General features: G+C 40.1%; 1 protein-coding gene across 1 annotated transcript in view; it reads right to left on the bottom strand.

Annotated features, from left to right (window-relative positions):
* PTN (pleiotrophin) overlaps positions 1 to 19,379 on the bottom strand; it is a 78,021-nt gene that overhangs the window by 16,124 nt on the left and 42,518 nt on the right. The window contains exons 2-4 of the mRNA XM_059845930.1: positions 8,084 to 8,193; positions 6,454 to 6,627; positions 5,286 to 5,447 (exon numbers count right to left, since the gene is read on the bottom strand). Coding sequence (XP_059701913.1) covers positions 5,286 to 5,447; positions 6,454 to 6,627; positions 8,084 to 8,192 — 445 coding nt within the window. The 5' untranslated portion in view covers position 8,193. The remainder of the gene's footprint in view (positions 1 to 5,285; positions 5,448 to 6,453; positions 6,628 to 8,083; positions 8,194 to 19,379) is intronic.

Genomic DNA, 19,379 nt, shown 5'->3' on the forward strand with positions numbered 1-19,379 from the left:
GAGTGATAGCAGGATTAGCTCATTGCTGCCTATAAAGATATATAGATAAAAAAACAAGGTAGGGCAGATTATTTATACCTCACTCAAGTCTTAAGTAAAACTCTTCAAATTATATTAATTTATTTAAAATACAGAGTGCAGTCATTTCCTCCATGCAGTAGCATGCACACCGTGCCAAACACAGGGAACTGTACTGACACCTTGCTATGCTCTCAAATGCCAAACCTGACCTGAATTATACAGAAGAGATTACAGCCATTAACAGCTCAGTTAGGTCTTGCCTTTATGTGGAAAATCTCTCCAAAAGCTGCATGTTAGAGGATGTGATCTTTGGTTGGCACCCCAATTACTAAAGACAACAGTGGTGTGAGCAGTGTTAATATTTGCCAACCTTAGCACATATTTTTCCTGTGTGGCAAGGACTGAGCTGAGCCATGACAAAGTAACTCTTAGATGTGATATACTGTAAATTGATAAAGAGTTGGGAAGGGAGATTTATTAAAAAGAGCTAAATACAGCCAGATGAAAAAATTATCAGAAAGAAGTTCAAAAAAAATTCAAAAAAAATGAAGGGTACATTGCAGAAATGGCAGGTAAGCTGCTTATTCTATTTAATTTTATTTTAATCAGAAGAATAAATATCTGAAAGTACAACAGTTATGAGGAGAGAGAGAGAAAGAATGAGAGTGATGGAAAGAGTATAGTAAGAAATAAAGCTCATCAGGCAACCCAGCTCAATGAAAAGAAATTCCTCCTCTCTTAGCAGTTCGAGCAAAACGTTTCCTGAATCCTGACAATCCTCCATTCTTCTGCTTTCTGGCTGGCTGGAACCTGAACAAGCATCAATCAAGTCTGGGTGGGTGTGAAGCTGGCCAGATGGAGGATGTCGGAAGCATTTTGTGTTCCTCAGCACAAGTTGGCCATTAGAGCAGCCACTCGACCGAAGTGCCTGAGTCTGTCACATCTGTCAGGACAGTTTAGGGAGACCTTCAACATCACCAGCCTTGCAGACACTGATTAGAATATGCAACTGTGTGTGCTAGAGAAGAGGTGCCTGCCTCCACTGGGATTTTTTGATAAAAATCATCCTTTCATCCTTTCTAGACTTTGTGACAGGCTTTCTCATGACCTCATTTGTGGACTAAATACACCACAAACCGTGGTGCCTGGGACATCACTATCACATTGCTGACAATCTGCCTGCCTAAATGCACAGTATTCAAGAAGGAAAGATGTTTTTCATGCTGTGTTACCTACACTTTAACCCAGCAGCCCAGGACCAAGCCACTTTCTTCCAGTCTGAGACCATGTGAGCAAAGCTATGGAGAAAAGAGCTTGTCAGGAAGCCAGGTAAGATTAAAATTCCTGGTTCATCATCTGCTCTCATTCTTAAAAAAGTTGTAATCCATAAGACAGCTGCTTACAAGTAAAAAGTACTGACATAGACCAGTTGCTAAGAAGAAAATATTTATTTTTTTGGTTTCCAAAAAAAAGGAGAGTGCTGAAAAGGTTTTAAGCTTTTCTATGGATACTTATTAAAGATAAAAGAAATCCATAAAAACACTTAGGTTACCAGTTTATGAAGAAAGAATTTATTCTCAAAGTTTATGAGCATCTCCTGCTTTAACTTGGCACAAGTCTTCTCAGAGATCACAGAAGTCCTGGAAAACCAAACAATTTTATCAACAAATCTGTAAAATTATGAACCCTGAGGGTTTTTTTGCAGGTATGATTTTCCTTCCTGTTAAGAACAGATCCAACTCCTATGAAGAGCAGTTGTTTTTGAAATCATTGAGAGGAGGGAGACTCATCCTACTCATCCACAGCTGCCATATGTTGATGGGCTGAAAAGGTGGATAAGCAACAGCAGAGCAGCGTCTACACTTGAGATCCATCAACTGGCATTTTCCTCAAAGAGCAGAGAAGGTGAGGAGGAATTTCAGACACCACATCCCATGAAGGAAATGTATCAGGTGAAACTTGGTGCACAACACTTCATTGGTCATCACTAGACAAGATAACCTGTCTTACCCACACAATTCCTGGAGTTCTTAAATAATCACATTAATTTTTTTTTAATTTGGAATAATTTTGAAGGTCTCAGAGACTCCCCATGCAAGCAATGATCAAAATTAAAATTATATTTAGCTAATTTAGTGGGTGTAATGAACAATAAGAACAATGAACAATAAGTGGGTGAACACTATGAACAATAAAGTGGGTGTCCCCTGCAGAGAACATGCTTGGAATACTGCTTACATTCCAGTCTCTCCATTACAAAAACTCTTTTGCAATAATAGAAGGAATTCAGGTAAGTCCAGTAGGGAGTATTCTTATTGAGGATAAATTCTTACACCAAGAAATACCTAAGTCAGAAGGCTTAAAAGATGGCAAGTGACAAAAAATTAAAAGAAGATATATAAAAATACCATTGATTGGAGAAGCTAAATAGAGGCTTTTACTGATCTCATTTACAGTATGAAATCAAAAGGAAAATGGATATAATGGAGAGGTTACAAATACAATCTAATAGAATAAAAGTTTCACCTCACTGGAAAGGAGTTAGTCAGGAAAATCACGAAAACAACACTTTTTTTCTGAATATACTGGTATTTTTCAGTGCAATATTTTCAGTCAGTTCACATCTGCTTTTGGTGCTCTCAGCCTGCTGCTGTCAGAGAGGCATTCATTGGTGCACCTCTGGAAGCAAAGACCAGTCAGAGAGGCAACCATTCACAGTAAAACAGATTCCTCAACTGCTGAGCCCCTGGCTCACTGCTCTGCTGCCAGAGCACCCAAATGCCAGCATCCCCTGCCCTGCTCAGCCAGGCAATCCCAGTAGGAATGCCCAGCCCTTGATCAGCACCCACAGATCTAGCTGGATATCAGTACAGACCTTCAGAAAATGACGTGCTGCTTCCAAATAATGCATCATGGGCTTTCTTAGTTATACTCTTGAGGCACTGATGCAAAGTCAGGGGTGAAAAAGGAGCCTGACATGTAACTGTAGACCATTTGAAGTGCTCAGGATATAATCCTTCTTCCCATTTCCAAATAAGGAAATTCATTAAGATTCTAGGTACAGATTGAATGCAGTTTAAATATTTTCCTATTTCTTAGTTGTGGGTTTGGACTTACCTCCAACCTCTCATTTCCTTCACCTCAGGAAGAAAACAAATACTCTCATTCCAGCCAACAGGCCAGCACTCTGATTTTTAACTCAGAAATAAAGTTCAGTGGGGCAAAACTCCTCACACAGTACTAATCTACTTGACCTAATTTCTTCCTCTAGTTCCTCCTCCTGGGGCCAACACACTGCCCAGTGTAGCTCCCGTGTAGTTATACCCACAGATCTGCAATATGGACTTAGCTCTGAGCCCAGGCAGGCTCTGTGTGTGTGACTCCCATGCCTGCTGCTCCTACTAATGCCAACAGCAGATGAGTGAGCAGGTGGCATGCAGGAAGATTTCTAATGCAGATCAGGAGAGCAGAACTGCCCACAGTTATTATGATTAAAAACCCACATTTCCTACCTGTTTCTCTTTTTGCATTCCTTCAAATCAAATAAAGCCAGATTTTGTAATTAAGTCAAATCCCATAACTGGCTGCTGCAGTCGGTCCCAATCCAATTTTCAGTCTCAGCTATAACTCACTCCTAGACTTTAGGATCAGTTAAAGTTTGACTCCAATCCAGCAATTTCTCAAGCTCTGTCTTTAAAATTCTAACTTGAAAATGAGCCTGTGCCACCCAAGAGCACTGCTCTCACAAACAATGCTGCATCAATGCTCTGCTTTGTCCCCCTCTCCCCCTGCTCTGACAGCCACTGACAGGATATAGATACATGACTCAGTGGCAGCAGGACAAGGCAGAGGCTCCAGGGGCAGAGGCCTTCTGGCAGCACCGTAGGAAGCCTCATTCAGTAAACTCCCAAAGGCTACTTAGGCATGGAAACTTAGTGAAAAAAAGAAAACAGCAAAAACATGAAAAAAAGTCCTGCCCCCCAAACTGCTAAACAATAAAATCACACATCTCAAAGCCCTTCCAGCATTCCCATCCAATCACTTCAATCCCTAAACGATGTTTGTTGTCACCAGCTCAAGCAACTCAGGTGGTCTCTGAAAATCTAGTTGTAACTTTGCTGCTCCACAGCCTGTCACTGTCTGCACATGTTCTGGACATGTCTGATAACTCCATGGATGGTGTGCAAGGAAAACCAGTCATGTGGATGGATGGATGGATGGATGCACACACACATGCACACACACACGCACACACACAAAGTGCCTGCAACTTCTCTGGTTGCTCAAGTAGAGCAGGACACCTGTAGGTACTCTTCTGTTCAAAGGTGCACCACAGCCCACAATTTGAAAATTGCTTGTCCCAGGTGCACCTGTCACACTTAATCACATTTATTTGTATTGCTATCCAAGTATTCAGAGCCTGGAATGTGTCAAACCCTGCTGGTTTTAAGTAAACAAATGTCAGGGTAGCATAGCTTTTATAATCTACTTAAAACACATTACTTTTGTATCTCAAACAGGATCTCACAGTTTTAGCTCCCACTATAAATCATCCTATACACATAACACCTGCTATTCCAACAAAAGAGTACATTAAAAGGTTTTAATGATTAGAAAGAAAATAAGTTTTTCTAAGGGCCACCTGGAAACACAAATGCAGGGCATGTGTCTTTCTGTGTAAAAGGAATTATACTGTCAGTCACACTTAAATAAGACATATACAGTCTGTACTCTTCTTCCTGCTATGTTTGAATAAAGAATAAACAGCCCCAAGGGTGCACAATATTTTCATATTTCAGAGTGCAGTGAGAAGAATATCCTTTCAATGTTACTTGTCCAGAGAAAAGCAGTCCTTTTTTCAACTAATCATTATTCAATACCAAACAAAACCTATATAAAAAATGTCTTTATCAAGGGATATTTTTTCATGTTATTATTATTAGTCTGTTCCCATTGACAAATTACAAAAAGAATCTTTACTCTAGAAGTCTAATAGTGTAAGCAAACGGTAACAGTACAGGTGGTCTAAAGTTAAAATTGGAGCTCTAATCTTCAGCTTTCCTTTCAGGTGTGAGACAGCCTTGACTATGCAGCTCAGGAATATTCCCTGCCTGAGCCCTGACAGACAGGAGCAGTGCAGAGCTGAGGAAAGGCCATGAAAGTGCAATATCCCCTACAACTGAGCTCCCACTGAAGCATGCAGGACACCACAAACCCAATGATTTAAGTGAACTACCATGCAGCTTTCAGCAAATGGAATTTACCTTGAGGTTTGGGTTTGGTGAGCTTCCCACAGGGCTTTGAGATTGTGACAGTCTTCTGGCAGTCAGCGTTATGAAGGGCTCTCTTTAAGTTCCCGGTCCGAGTCTTCAGGGCCGTGTTCAAGTCACATTCTCCCCAGGCCTGGAACTGGTATTTGCACTCCGCTGCAGGAAGGGAAAAAAGGGCAGAATTTAAAACACAATGACTCACTGTGAAAACAAAAATGTTGTGGGTCTAATAGGATATCACAGGCAGCTGGTGCTTACAGACAAAAAGATGTGCAACTGAAGAAAAGAATTCCAAGAAAACTTTAAAGATTATTTGCGGTGGTAATTGCAGTCTCCCCCCTTCCCCAGTGCTTTAAAATTTAATCCTCTTGCTTTTGCATGGATATTGCATTTTTTGGCATATAAAGAGAAATCTATTCAGCTATGAATAGGAACAGCAACAACAATTAAAAAGAAACAGCAGTTTGAAATGTTGTTTACATTCCATATGGTTGTTTTGTCATTTGTGTGACACCAGAGGTTACCAAATAAAGCTTGAACAGTTTCTAGAATGTATGTGCACCCATAAACTTCTCAAGTCTAAAACTGCAGCACTGATTGTGTTGGTAAGGTCACAATAATTTCAAAATCATGCAAGCTGTTTACTAGGAAAAAAAGCCAAGTTTGCAAGAGTAATCAAATTTGAGTTTTGGACAGACATCTTGTCCAGGACAGGTCTGACATATCTTCCTGAATTGGTACATACAAACTTTCTGAACTGAATGGTAAAAATGAAATACACTGGTCTGGAATGATAAAAATACACTGGAATCACTCCCACCTTTCACTGCACACGGATAGCCAGCCCCCCACACTCCACAGCACACGTTTTAAAGCCTGTGATAGCCACTGCAGAGGTTCACAGCTGTGAACTTGCACTGCTGCCCCAAACAGGGCTGAACACCAGAGAGCAGATTTCAGCATGCAGGAAGACAGAGTTTATAAGTTATAGGGACTGTCTGCAGAGGAACTCTGAGGAAGCTGCCTTCTGATGCCCTGCATGTTCTAGCTCTGATGAACCTGAAATGCAGGACTAATGCCATCACCAAGCAGAAAAAACAGGCTTGCTGCTCCATACTCACAATAAAAACCAAAATAAATCCCTTAAGAGAGGGATACTGACCTCCAAATTGCTTCTTCCAGTTGCAGGGAATCTTACACTTCTGAGTCTTGGTGGTTTGCTTGCACTCAGCTCCAGTGCGGGTGCCCTCACGTGTCCCCAGGCCGCAGTCGCCGCTGGTGGGCACACAGACACTCCACTGCCATTCCCCACAGTCAGACTTCTTCGCCTTTTTCTCTGGATGAAGACAAGAAACCAAGCAAGAGAAGTTCTCAGTACCCAAAGCCTACAGAGAAGTTGCCTAAACTTAACCAAAGTCACAGCACCTGGAAGGGAGAATAAGAATGACATTCGTAACACAATGGCCTTAAAAGCAAAAGGTCTGACATCCTCTTCACGATTCTGCAGAGACAGGTCAGCCCCTCTGAGGCCAAAGCAGGATGACCATTCAAACTCAGTCCCACTGCCACGTTTACTAGTCCATTCAGATATTCTCAAGTGGATTCTCATCTTCAGAAATCTAAAAACCCACAGGGATCGCTGACCAAAACATGCAGAATGGATCTCACTCAGAAAGCTCTGTCTCCGGTAGCTGGTGGCACACAAATATCCTCAGCTCCAGCTGAAGCACTATACACTAAACAATGAGAAATATATGTGCTGAAATTGTGTATCAGAGGATTTGAGCACCTCCAGGAAACAGCTGTGGGATGCAAATTTTGATTTGCTATATGATGTCACATTTTATAACAGAATACATCAAAGGCAAAGGAGCTACATGGAGAAGTGTACTCACAGTGCTGTTAATTCAGGTGGGTTTGTTGCTCAGGGAAAAAAGTAAGGATCATGATTTTATTTAGATCCTTAAACAAAAGTCTTATGAGAAAAGATAGCAATGTTATCAAACCCAAGGATTCACAAAAATAACTACTTAGGTCCCTAAATCATCACAAGTAATTGTAAATATACTTATATAAATTTTTTTTTCTTCTAAGTCTTGTATGTTTATGCTACCATTTTCTCGTATTTCCACCAAAACCAAAATGGTTAAAAAGTTTCCTTTTTTTACTGGGAACACTAATTCTGATGGACTCACAGTTCATATTATCTGGTATAAGTTGCCTGAAAATAATAAGACCTTAAGAAAAACACGTTCTTTAAAAAATGTCAAAACTGAGTTTGTCAGATATGAATTTTCCACCCTGGGCCAGTTTCTCTTATAATGAGGCCTGAGTTCATCACTGACAGAAAGCAACTACTGCTGGATGTCTGGCTGTCCGTGCAACAGCGAGTTAGTACAGTTCTTTGTCACAGGATTTCCACATCACACAGCATCAGTGTAGCACTGCCATGTATAACACTGAGCAAGTGACATAACTGCTCTTTCATCACTCCTGTTTGGTTCCCCCTAAGTCAAGCATGAAACTATTCACAGAGCACATGTTAAGCTGCTTTGCACTATCCACTGTGTGATAAACCACAGACTCCAGTCTCTGGGGCTGTCAAGCTGCCACTTGACATGGAAACCCCTTTCTGCTTCCCTATTTAACACAGAACAACGTCATAGCCAAAAATCCTACCCTGATGCCAAAAGGTTAACAAATGACCTGATTTCATACCAAAACCAGAAGCATTTGACATTCTCACACGCATGCAATCTTGGGGATTAACTCTGAATCAGACTGGACCTTACCTGGTTTCTCTTTCTTGCCAGCCTCAGTGGTACTCACGGCTGCCAGAAGGAAAACGAGTGCCAGGAGGGCAGCTGCGAACATTCGACGTTGCTGCTGTTGCTGCTGCATTCTGCAGATCAATGACAGAGAGGGGAAAAAATGCTTAGTGAGACTGTAAAAAGTGGGACTCCAACTAAAGCAGTTTTGGGAAGCTCTGCTTCAGGACCACAAGATACAGACAGGTCAAACATAATTAGCTATTGCCAGAATGGGCAATAATCTCCACTCCAGAGAGAATACAGAGATTTTTAACTATTTACCAGCCTCTGTAACCAAAGCCCTGGTTTACATCACTGATGTTTTTGGAGTTTTGCCATGGGAAGTTCTGTAACTACTGCTTGTCTTCTAGAAACCTGTTAGAGAAACAAGGACAGGTGTGGAACTCCTCTCCTCTTTTCTGACCTCTGACTATATAAAAATAAGCAAAACATACACTTCATTTTTCAGTTTACCAATTCATATGAAGTAAGGAACACTCTACTGTCCACCTTGCAAGGGCTGAAGTTCCTATTAGGCTTAAGTGAGATCTGAAAAGGGCTGCCTTCACAAAAACATATAGGTGATATGTGATGCATTATCTTAATTGTCATTGGCATGTTGCTGCATACTTCTTCCTTCTCCTCCAATCAGTGTCTCTTCATAATATAAATTAAGCTAATTGTCTGAAATGCAAAGTAGGCACAGGGATAGGACTTGCACACACTGCTAGAGGCTATCCACAGCATGCTGATAAACCTGAAATCTGGATTTGGGAAGTAAATATTCAAATACAAAAAGGTATTAAATAGATTTGCTTGGGATTGAAGCATCATTCACTAACCAGTCACCAAAAGTAATTTGAAGTTTTCCCTTTCCTGTTTCTGTAATTTTCACCATCTCATTTTGGTACTGCTTATCAGAACACAGGGCCTTCAATACATATGTTAAAAATAAGAAATCTCCCCCTTTTCCTAGAGACATCTCTCCAGTAGGCAGCCAGGTACCAAGATAGTGGACTAGAGATTGCTTGCATGAAAGGAAGGTTTCCCCAATTTTTTGTTTTGTTTTTCTTCAAAACAGGACCCATGACGTTCATGTTACACCAGCCTTCAGAGGGGTAACAGTGGCACTAAAATAGTCTTTAAAACTCAGCTAGACTGATATTTACAGGGAGTTTAATGGCAGCCTGATCTCATTCTGCTGAGCACAGCAACCATGAAGGAGAAATATTTCTCAACATGAACAAAGAACAAAATGTATTTGAAATTTAATTTGGCACTCCTCAGTATTCTCTGCTGGCAACCTCTTGCTCAAATGCAACATAATTATAACTGACATGGAAAACAGGAGAGGAATCCCAAACGTGGAGACTTTTAAGTATCTGGCTTTAATATCATTCTAGAAGTCAGATGAGACAACTTAATAGCTGTGTTGAAATAAAGTTCATTTGAAGACTGCAAGAGGCCTGGCACTCAAATGTCTGAAAGAGCTGTCATTAGCACCAGTTTCATTTACTTCAAAAGAAAGCATCATTTCCCATGAAGAAGAAGAAAGGACCACCATTGTTTCCAGCAAACTCAGAGCCCAGAGTAGAGCACGTGAGTTGCCAGAGATCTTGGGTTTGTTTTTCCTTTTCTTCTGCTGCATGTTTCCACTCAGAGCCTCTCATGTTTCACAGAAAATTAATAAAACCAATGAAATAGATAAATAAATAAATACATTAAATAAGCAATTAAAAACTAAATATGCAACCTGCCTCTTAGCTCAGCTTACTTCAAATTGCTTTTCCATAATCAAATGAGCACCTCTTTCATAAGGAAAGGCTGAGAGAGTTGTGTTTGTGCAGCCTGAAAAAGAGAAGGCTTGGAGCGACCTAATTGCAGCCTTCCAGGACCTGAAGAGAGCTCCTGAGAAAGATGAAGAGAGGAGCATGTAATGCCAGAACAAAGAGGAATGAATTCAAATTGAGAGTAGGGTTGGATTAGATATTAGGAAAAAAATCTTTATGGTGACTGTGATGAGGCACTGGAACAGATTACCCAAGGAATTTGTAGAAGCCTCATCCCTGGAAGTGTTCAAGGATAAGGTGGACAGACTGCTGAGCAGGTAGTCTAGTAAAAAGGTGTCCCTGCCCTTGGCAAGGGGTTGGAATTAAAGGATCCTCGAGCTCCCTTCCAATCCAAACCATCCTATGATTCAAACACAGTTCCCATACTATTTAAAAATGAAACTCCACACTCAGTCCCTTGTCCCTTTCCTTTGGGGGAGCTTCCCCACCAGTAACACTGCACATCCCCTAACATCCCATTTTCACTATAATTTGTCTTTTTACTTCATCTCTTCCAATCAGCTTTCCAGAATCTTTTGTTGAAGGAGAGAGTTAATTTCATGGAAGCACATATAGCAGGAGATACAAACACACTCATATCTCAAGTCACTGTCTGCCGGGTGTCAGAAGCTGAAGCAAAGGCAGCACTAGTGGTTTTACTCTGCAAGATGCCACCAAATACAAGAGATGGTCACAGTTTTGGGGCTGCCTCCTTCATCCTTGCTGCCCACCCCAGGGACCTGGGATGTGGTCACACATACCCCAGAGGCTCCCCAGTCATTGGGAGTCATGGATGATTGTTACTAGGGAAGCTGCCTCATATTAAGTTGAAAGGAACTCAAATTTAAATCAGACTGACATTCTTTTCAGCAAAACAGATGGGGAAAATAGTTAGCTTTTGGAGTCTGAAACATTCCAGAAGCCCTATAAACAAAACCCCACAGAGCCTTAATATAGCATGTTTTCCTAAGACTCGAGACTCCCCTACAGCCAAAACACTTGCCAAATGTCTAATGCAAACACTCAACCTGCAGAGATATAGATATTTTGTCTCTCTGCAGAGACCCAGGCTGCTTCCTGAAGTGCCTTTCCTATACCCACAAGTGAAAAGCCAAGTTGTACAAATGGAGACTTTGCCTCACACCACACCAACACCTCAAATATGATGTAACCAGTACAACCGCAGAAAACCATTTAACTGTTTTGCACGTGGTAAACAGCAAAGGTGGGAGCTCTCACAAAATTACAAGCAGCCCATATGTAGTACTCACAAAACAGTAGGTATTTTTTTCCAAAAGGACAGAAAATGCCATCTACCAGCAAGTATGTAAGTCCAATGTTCAGTTTTTCTTGCAAATATTTTAGTTGGCAGTTAAAAGATAGATTAGGATTAAAACTCACCAGCCCAGACTTGTTTCTGCAAACAATGTATTCTACTGAAAACAACTGTGTCTTTTTGGTTTACTTTTTCAAAATTCAAAGGTGGCAGTTCTTCCTTTTTATCAGATTCTTTGATAATGTTTTCTGTTCAACCACTGATTTAAATAACTGCCAGAACTGGTAACAGCAATGACATAAAATGTGTTACACTATAGACAAAATGGACTCAATCAATGGATATTGATTTTTGTAATGAGCCCTCTGGCTACACCAAGGGTAACAAGTAAATCATGTGCCATGAGAGGAAAGCATCTCTAAAATCCTGTATGACAGTCCCTAAACAGAGCAAGGTGGCAGCATTTAAACAAATTGCAGGGGTATTTACAACCACAGAAAGACAAAGATAAAAGTGAAAGAAAGAAAAGAGATTTTTGAGGCGTGGGCTGCTACAGGAAACTTCAGAGGAGAGAAAAGGTAAAGAGAGAGAAAGAGAGCTTAGAACAGTTTAAATGGGAAGTTGGAACAAAATGAAGAAAAGAGAGTGAGCAATCACATAACGAGCACCAAAATAGAAAAGAGAAAAGTGGTTAATGACAGTTAAACACTAAACCAGAAAGTGTTAAAAAAGCATGAAGTGTAAAATGAAAGGAGAATTGAAGACCAGTTGAGATACACCACAGCAAGCAGCTTCTCGCAGCAACAAGAAGGAATAGGAATTACTTCAGGCTTACAGCTGATTTCACAGTCAATCTCTGCTTGGGAGTAAAAAATGAAAGGAAAATTTTAAAATGGCAGGCAATCAGAGAATTAATGGCTTAATCAACCATCCATCCATGGTTTCAATTACATGTTGAGCCTCAGAAAGAGAATCAGGCAGAAATCATTCCATGGCTGCAGTTTAAGGGACTTTCTGAGCAAGAGCTTGAACCTCCCACTCTAAATCCCACACTCCCCCAGCCTGATTTTACAATCCCACTCAAGTGGGCAGCCCAAGACAGCACAGGCATTTCCATGTTGTTCTTCTTAGACCTCTGGGTCTCTGCTAGAGCAAGTCAAGCTCGCCAGAGTGACTCAATCTGCACTTAGCCAATTAACTCACACCCAGGTACTCCCAAATCTGAAGTCTTTCCTGAACACAAGCATTCAGAACAAAGCAGACAACTTTGGATGAAGCTCTATTGGTGAGCAAGAGTTTATTTTTCCTAGCCTGACTGAAGCTGGCATATGCAACACATCCCAGGATCACATATGCCTTTTACAGGTGGCTTTTTTTGCTGTTAGTGACTTTTATGCACAAGCCCTTCCCTTCATCTGCTCTTTCCAAAGCAACTGGCAAGGTCCCAGATTATAGAAGCAAATATTTCATTATTAGTCCGTATGAGCGCAATCTACCACTCTGAGCAATCAGGTCTTCTCACATTATTACAACAACCTGTCCATATCCTCCAGCTCTTCCAGTATAACGCGGCAACATCAGCTGTGTTGATTATACTGTTAAGCTGCATCTATAGCAAGACTGAAGGTATTGCCATTGCTAATGATGGGCCATGGCCTTTGGAGAGCGTTTGCCAGGGCTCTGGACCAAGGCTTGATGAGATTTGCCCTTTCTGAGCATTCCTTGGCCTGTCCACAGCTTTGTCATGTTTGCTTTAGCTGCAACAGCATTTCTTCTAATTGACCAACCAGCTGTGGCTGATTTGATTTACTTTTCTTTGTCATTGTATGGAGCCATACAGGTTTTGTGACTCTGTTATGATAATATCTTATAAAGAAATGCAGGGCTGGTATGCTAGCAAAGGCCTTGAGAAGTGGAGACACAGGATACAGCGCAGAGGAATACAGACATGGAAGATATGAGATGGGGCACCAGCTTATCAACAGAGACACAAACACTTGCTATAAACAACTGCCTCAAGGTCAGATAAAGAAATTCAGACATGGACCTGGGCAAAACTGGATATCACACAGAATCACAGAATAATGAGGCTGGAAGAGACCTCTAAGATCATCGAGTGCAACCTATGCCCTTACACCTCAACTAGACTATAGCACCAAGTGCCATATCCAGTCTTTTTTTAAACACATCCAGAGATGGTGATTCTACCACTTCTCTGGGAAGAGCATTCCAGTACTTTTTTATTCTTTCGGTGAAAATTTTTTTCCTAAAAAATATATAAAAGATATAGGGGTAAGAAAGATGAAGCAGAAATAATTTCCAATATACCTAAAAGGTGTCTTTAGGAAGTTTAGACATAACAAGACTGCAGACCAATAAAGAGAGAGAAAGGTATCAAAGCATGCTAGCAAACATTAAAAAAAAAAAAAATAACCCCAGGTTGATCCTAGAGCAAGGAAAAAGAAACCAGTAACATGAACATCCTCCTGGACAAGGACCCCAGAGGATGACAGGTCACCATAACCCTCTCTACCACCCACACAATGAAAACACCAACCTGAGGGCTAAGAAGAGCTGGGGAAGGGCCAGCATAACATCAGGAAAAGCAGTTGAATCCAAGTGTATTTATAACAACTGGTGGTGGCATTGTTGTTAACTTTATTATAACACCTGCATAGATATAATCTTTTTCTGCAATAATTACATCCGTACTAATAACAATCCTTGGGTTAAACCATTAAGATTTAAATTATACTAACAATAAATCTTAGGCTTAATATAACTATATAAAAAGGTATGGTTCCTCTTTTGCAGTAAACAATATTTTGAGCTATGACTCCCAGCTTCACACACTATTATTTTCATCCCATGACCACGAATAAAAAGGCATCCCTAGTGCAGACTTAAGAAGTTCCTGCAACCCATTATTTTTCTTCAAAACACTGCTCAATCTGAGTCCTCTTTAAACTCCCTGTCCACTTTAGAACTTTTGCATTAATCCTTCTTTTTTCCTGCTTGAATGAATATTTTCTCATCAAGTCCCACAACAAATACTTTAATAAATTACAGTTTGATTAGCGGCAGATTAGTCACCTCTACAAAATCAGTTTTTAAATGAGCTAGTTTGGGACATCAATCTCCTTTCAGTAAACACATGCTGTGTTTAATGAAACAATATTTCATTCCAGTTCTTAAATTATTCTCCTATTCAAAATGTGCTCTACTTTGCAGTCCATTGAGGGCAGATGTCTGCAGCTACCTGGATCTGCTTCTTTCCCTCTTCTCAAACGTAAATATTTTACTTGCTAAACTGCAGTTGTACAACAGCAGGAAATAAAATCTGATCCATGGTTTAATGGTCTTAGTGAATCTGAAATGCCACATGCCATTTTTTACAGTGGTCAGAGATGGAAACACAAAGTTTTCTCTGTAAAAGAGAAATTAAGAGCAGTTGACTCTTCGGAGTTTTACTACAGAAACACTTGAAGAATCTTTTGCTTCTCCAGGTCTTTATCTCATTCACCACCCACTGCACACCCCTTTGTCCTACCTGATCCCCCATATGGAGAACTGAGGCAAAAGCTAACATGCTTCTGGAGCCAGACCTTTATGAGCCATAATCTTCCAGCTGTAGCATGTTCCCGCTTCCTTCACACACATACACGTCTCCTTTGTTGTCTTTATTTGCACTAGGAGGTTAATAAAATTTAAAAGCTAGATTTGCTCTTCGTTGCCCTTGCAAGATTGAAGCCGGCTTAGTTTTCAGTGAGTCTCAGCAATCTTCTGTGTCTGGACTTTCAAGACACTACTTCACAGGATGATCACTGCCATTTTTTTAAATTTCTGCAAGCTCACAATAGCACTTCAGTGGGCTGATCCCCAGTTAGATATGGAATTCTGCTCTACAGCTTTTCCCCCCACTCTTTTTCTTGAGGAAACAAATTTCAATTCTATTTCTAGCTTGACAGAAATAAATTTTAATCAGTCCTTTATTAAAAAATTTGCATCAGTCCAACACACATCACCAGTTTACTTAATTTCACAAAAGCCAACTTTCAAAATTTAAAACTTTAATCAGATCTATATTCATGCTCCCATGCAACATAAAGCAAATGAGCTTGCGAACACTTGATACAAATGATTATTTTTAGGGATAAACTTTAGGATGAGATATAAGATCATACTGAATCAAATTCTAAAATAGCTCAACTTTTTAGAGTTCTATATTAGGTAGTAAAGAAATCACATCAACACATTTTAGCACCTCTTACTATTAGCACTTTTTACCTTCTAATTTAAGTTGTGAAAGATAAATCTTTCTGTTATGAAAGATCTCCTTCTATTTTACCTGTGCATAATCACACAAGGGCTTCTAACTAAAGTTATCCACATCCAACTTTGGGATGACTCAAATCTAGTAGATGTTTTTCCATACTCCTCCAAGATAAGATTCACATGACTGCCTTATGTACCACAGAATCACAGAGTGTGCTGAGTTGGGAAAGACTCACCAGGACCATCAAGTCCACCTCCTGTCCTGCACAGGACACCCCAAGAACGACACCCTGTGCCCAAGAACATCGTCCAAACACTTCCTGAGCTCTGTCAGGCTTGGTGCTGACACCGCTTCCCTGGGCAGCCTGTTCAGTGCCCAAGCACCCTCTGAGGGAAAAACTTCTTCCTGATTATCCAACCTAAGCCTCTTCCAACCAACTTCAGGCTGTTTTGTCGAGTCCTGTCCCTGATCATGAGAGGGAAGATACATGTGGTATTTTGTCTCAGTACCTGCCCCTCCACTTCCCCTCACTGAAGGCCACAGTAAGGTCTCCCCTCAGTTTCTTCTCCAGGCTGAACAAAACAAGTATACCTGTAGCTTGCTTTTAGTAATTTATTTAGTGGATATCATAAATTTCTAGCTATATTTCCTTTGCTGTGATTTCTCTATTTTTGGAACCTTTCCTGGACCTTCAAGTTCTGTTAACCAGTCATGACTACTACTACAGTGTGGGGGCTAACCCAATAATTTTCATTTGCAAGTATTACACCTCTTTCCAGCTTCTCCAATTAATTTCCCAGGCCACCCACACCTGATATTTCTCTCTATTCTCACCCAAATGTGCTTCAGATTCCAACTTCTCCTCAACTACTTTCTACTGTGGTTTATAATCTAATTTAGTTCTTTGCCTTGTCTACCCTGCCATTGTAGTGTCATTTCTTTACCCAATGCAAAAATCTTTATTTACCATACTTTTCCTTTCCTGAGTAAGAAAAGCAGACATAGATATCACTTACATTTCTCTGCATACTTTTTTTAAGGGTAAAGCTCACCAAACTCTTCTCAGAGCTCAAAATCTTGAGTCTCCATCATTTTATCACACCTTCATGGACCAAAGAAATGCTGTGTTCATTTAAAACTATTACCATAGCCTTAGTGATTCAAGTCCAAGACTTAGCCAAGATTTAAAGAAAGAAAGAATCTTTAATTATAATAACTGACTGTTCAGCCAAATGGTCTCTCTCTGGCTGAAAAAACATGTCTTAATCTCATTTATAACAACAGTGATCTTTCAGAATGATTTTGTTAAAGAAAACCTACTACAAAAATGACGAAACACTGAGTTTTCCTCTTTTGACAAAGTAATTAATTTTATTTTACATAGTATGGAATTATATTTTACACTTGGGTAGGTAGGGGTGAGTGGGTTGGTCAGTGTATCAAACACTCCCCCATATTAATTCAGAGACCTGCAGCCACTGCATTTCTGCCCAAAGCAAAACCTGTGTTCTCATTCTTCATACTTCTGTGACTTTTCTGGGAGGGCTTGGTTTCCTCTTGGCCCACAGCAATGAAATTTTGGCAGCTCCATCGCTAACTCCAAGCACTGGATGCCAGTACTCTGAACCTGTGTGCTAACAAGACAGTTCAAAGCCATGCAGGAAACTGAAAATAAGCTCCCTGCACTTCAGCCCAAGAGCAGAGCCAGCACCCCAACAACAGCCTTCAGGTCCTCATTTGGAAACACACAACCCAGGGCAGCTGACTGGTCATCCTGTCTGGGAAAATGATAAGAGAAGCAGGCAGTTTCAGCCACTTTTCAGCTTTTCTTCTTTCCTTCCTCCACCTTGCTTCCAGCTGGGGGTAGAGAGAGGGGCCACCACACATGGAAGCAGCTCCAGCAATGCTCTCCCTCCACACAGGCGGGGAAAAGCTGGCAAGCAGCGGCTGGCAGGGAAGAGGCAATTGCTTCAAGGTGAGCCAGTGCTGTAAAGAGTTGGGTAAGCAGCAATTCATTCTGCAGTACAGCTGCAAATTTGAAAAACATAAAATTGAGTGTATCTGTTTGTGGCTACAGATCAGCCAGGGAGATGTAAGAAAGTTCTAGAAGGCTGAAATTATATTTGGCAAATTTCCTGTACTTTTTAAACTAACATTTATGCTCAGCTGCAGCACAGAGTACCATAAGAACAAGCAAGAATTAAACAGTTAGCTAAAAAGAAAAAAAAAATCATAGCATGACCCTTCTGATAAGCCAAAGTCAAAGAATTTCAAAAATTGCAGTGTGCAGCTCGGGGGACAACATTTTTCAACATGTAACCAATTCTATATTCTCTTTTCAACATGGACATTATTAAGGGCCAGAAGAATGAGCAATGAGGCCAGGGAACTTTGCCAACGCCATAAAAAGAAGTAGGGAACCTAGAGTTACATGCCTGAAGAAAATTATTAACATGCCAACAAAAAAAAAAAAAAAGGCAAAAAACAAGGACCTATTAACACATCCCATCTAGTTTTGTTCAAGTAAATAAACTAAAGTAATTAGTTCATTTGTGGATAATAGTTCCCCTAGTCTTTGATATTTGCTTAGCTGATTGCATATTTGTCTCTCACATCAGGCTAAGGCAAATACACATACTTTGGATATTTTATTTTTCTAGTTCCCCAGACACAAATGAATAGTTCAAGTTGATAACAGACACCCCTAGGTACATGAGTTCTGCCTTTAAATGCTGAGCATAATTTAGACTGGTGCATGACCCAAGAAAATGGACAGCACAAACAAATACAGATGGAAAATTTCTTTCATTTTTCCAAAATGTTCCATGGGAGAGAATCAGTTTCCACCGGATAGTAAGTCTTTGAAAGCATTCTATGAATTAAAACAAATTTATGTGTGTTTTTAAAAGCTCACTACTATACAACTTCATTCCCTTCCATTAAAAAAATTAAATAATTAATAAATGTGTAAATAACTTCACGCAAGCTATGCAGAGGACCCTATTGCTTCTTTTAGCTGATCAAAGAATAATGAATCATTTATAAAAGGTGGCATTTTCAGGGCTCAAAATTTAGCATTCATGCAATACAGTTGTGAACAAGACATAATGGTAGCAAATAGTTTCTTCCTCAAAGGAAAAGTGTAGTAAGTGGAAACAGTGATGAAAAATCACAACAGGCACCTTGATTAAAAGGCCAAAGAATTAAAAATCTGGAGTGGAAATAGTCAAAACTTCCAAGGGGATTAAAAATGTTATGCTCCTCTCTTTCCAGACCTCCAACATGAGATTTTTAAAAAGTGATTTTATTTTTCAGAAAGCCTAGGGAACACATCTAATATTTACAAACAGTAATAATAGAGAAAATACCCAACTAACAACCTAGCAACAACAACAAAAAAAACCCTATTCAGTGTCATAAACTGATGTTAAGAAACCAGCCATGTCTATAAAGGGATGAAAAAACATGATGTGCTTTCAAAAAAAGCATTACATTCCTTTAATGCAAAAGGGATGGCTGCTATTTTTTCTGCTGGTCCCCAGTGAGTGTACAGAGATCATTTTCTTAGCCCTGGACTTCAAAAATTGTCTTAGAAATGAGATTTTGGAAACAAACATTGCTGTTGAAATCAGTTTCCTCTCATTCCCTGAGCTCCTATTTTGTTCTCATCCACAACCCACACATTTTCTTTCCCTCTTTTGCTCTCTGTGGGTCTGAGCAAGTCTGAATTGATAACTAATACAGTTCTGCTACTTCCTCTTCTATTGACCTTCCACTCCTACTGCTCCAGCTGTGAGGCTGAAGAAACAAAACAAAAATCCAAACTGACTCATATTTCAGTTTATTCTACTATATTTCTAAATCTTTACTGAAAAAGACATTTCAAACCACTTGTTA

The sequence above is a fragment of the Haemorhous mexicanus genome, chromosome 5, assembly GCF_027477595.1.
Source record: "Haemorhous mexicanus isolate bHaeMex1 chromosome 5, bHaeMex1.pri, whole genome shotgun sequence".
NCBI classification, from domain to species: Eukaryota; Metazoa; Chordata; class Aves; order Passeriformes; family Fringillidae; genus Haemorhous; species Haemorhous mexicanus.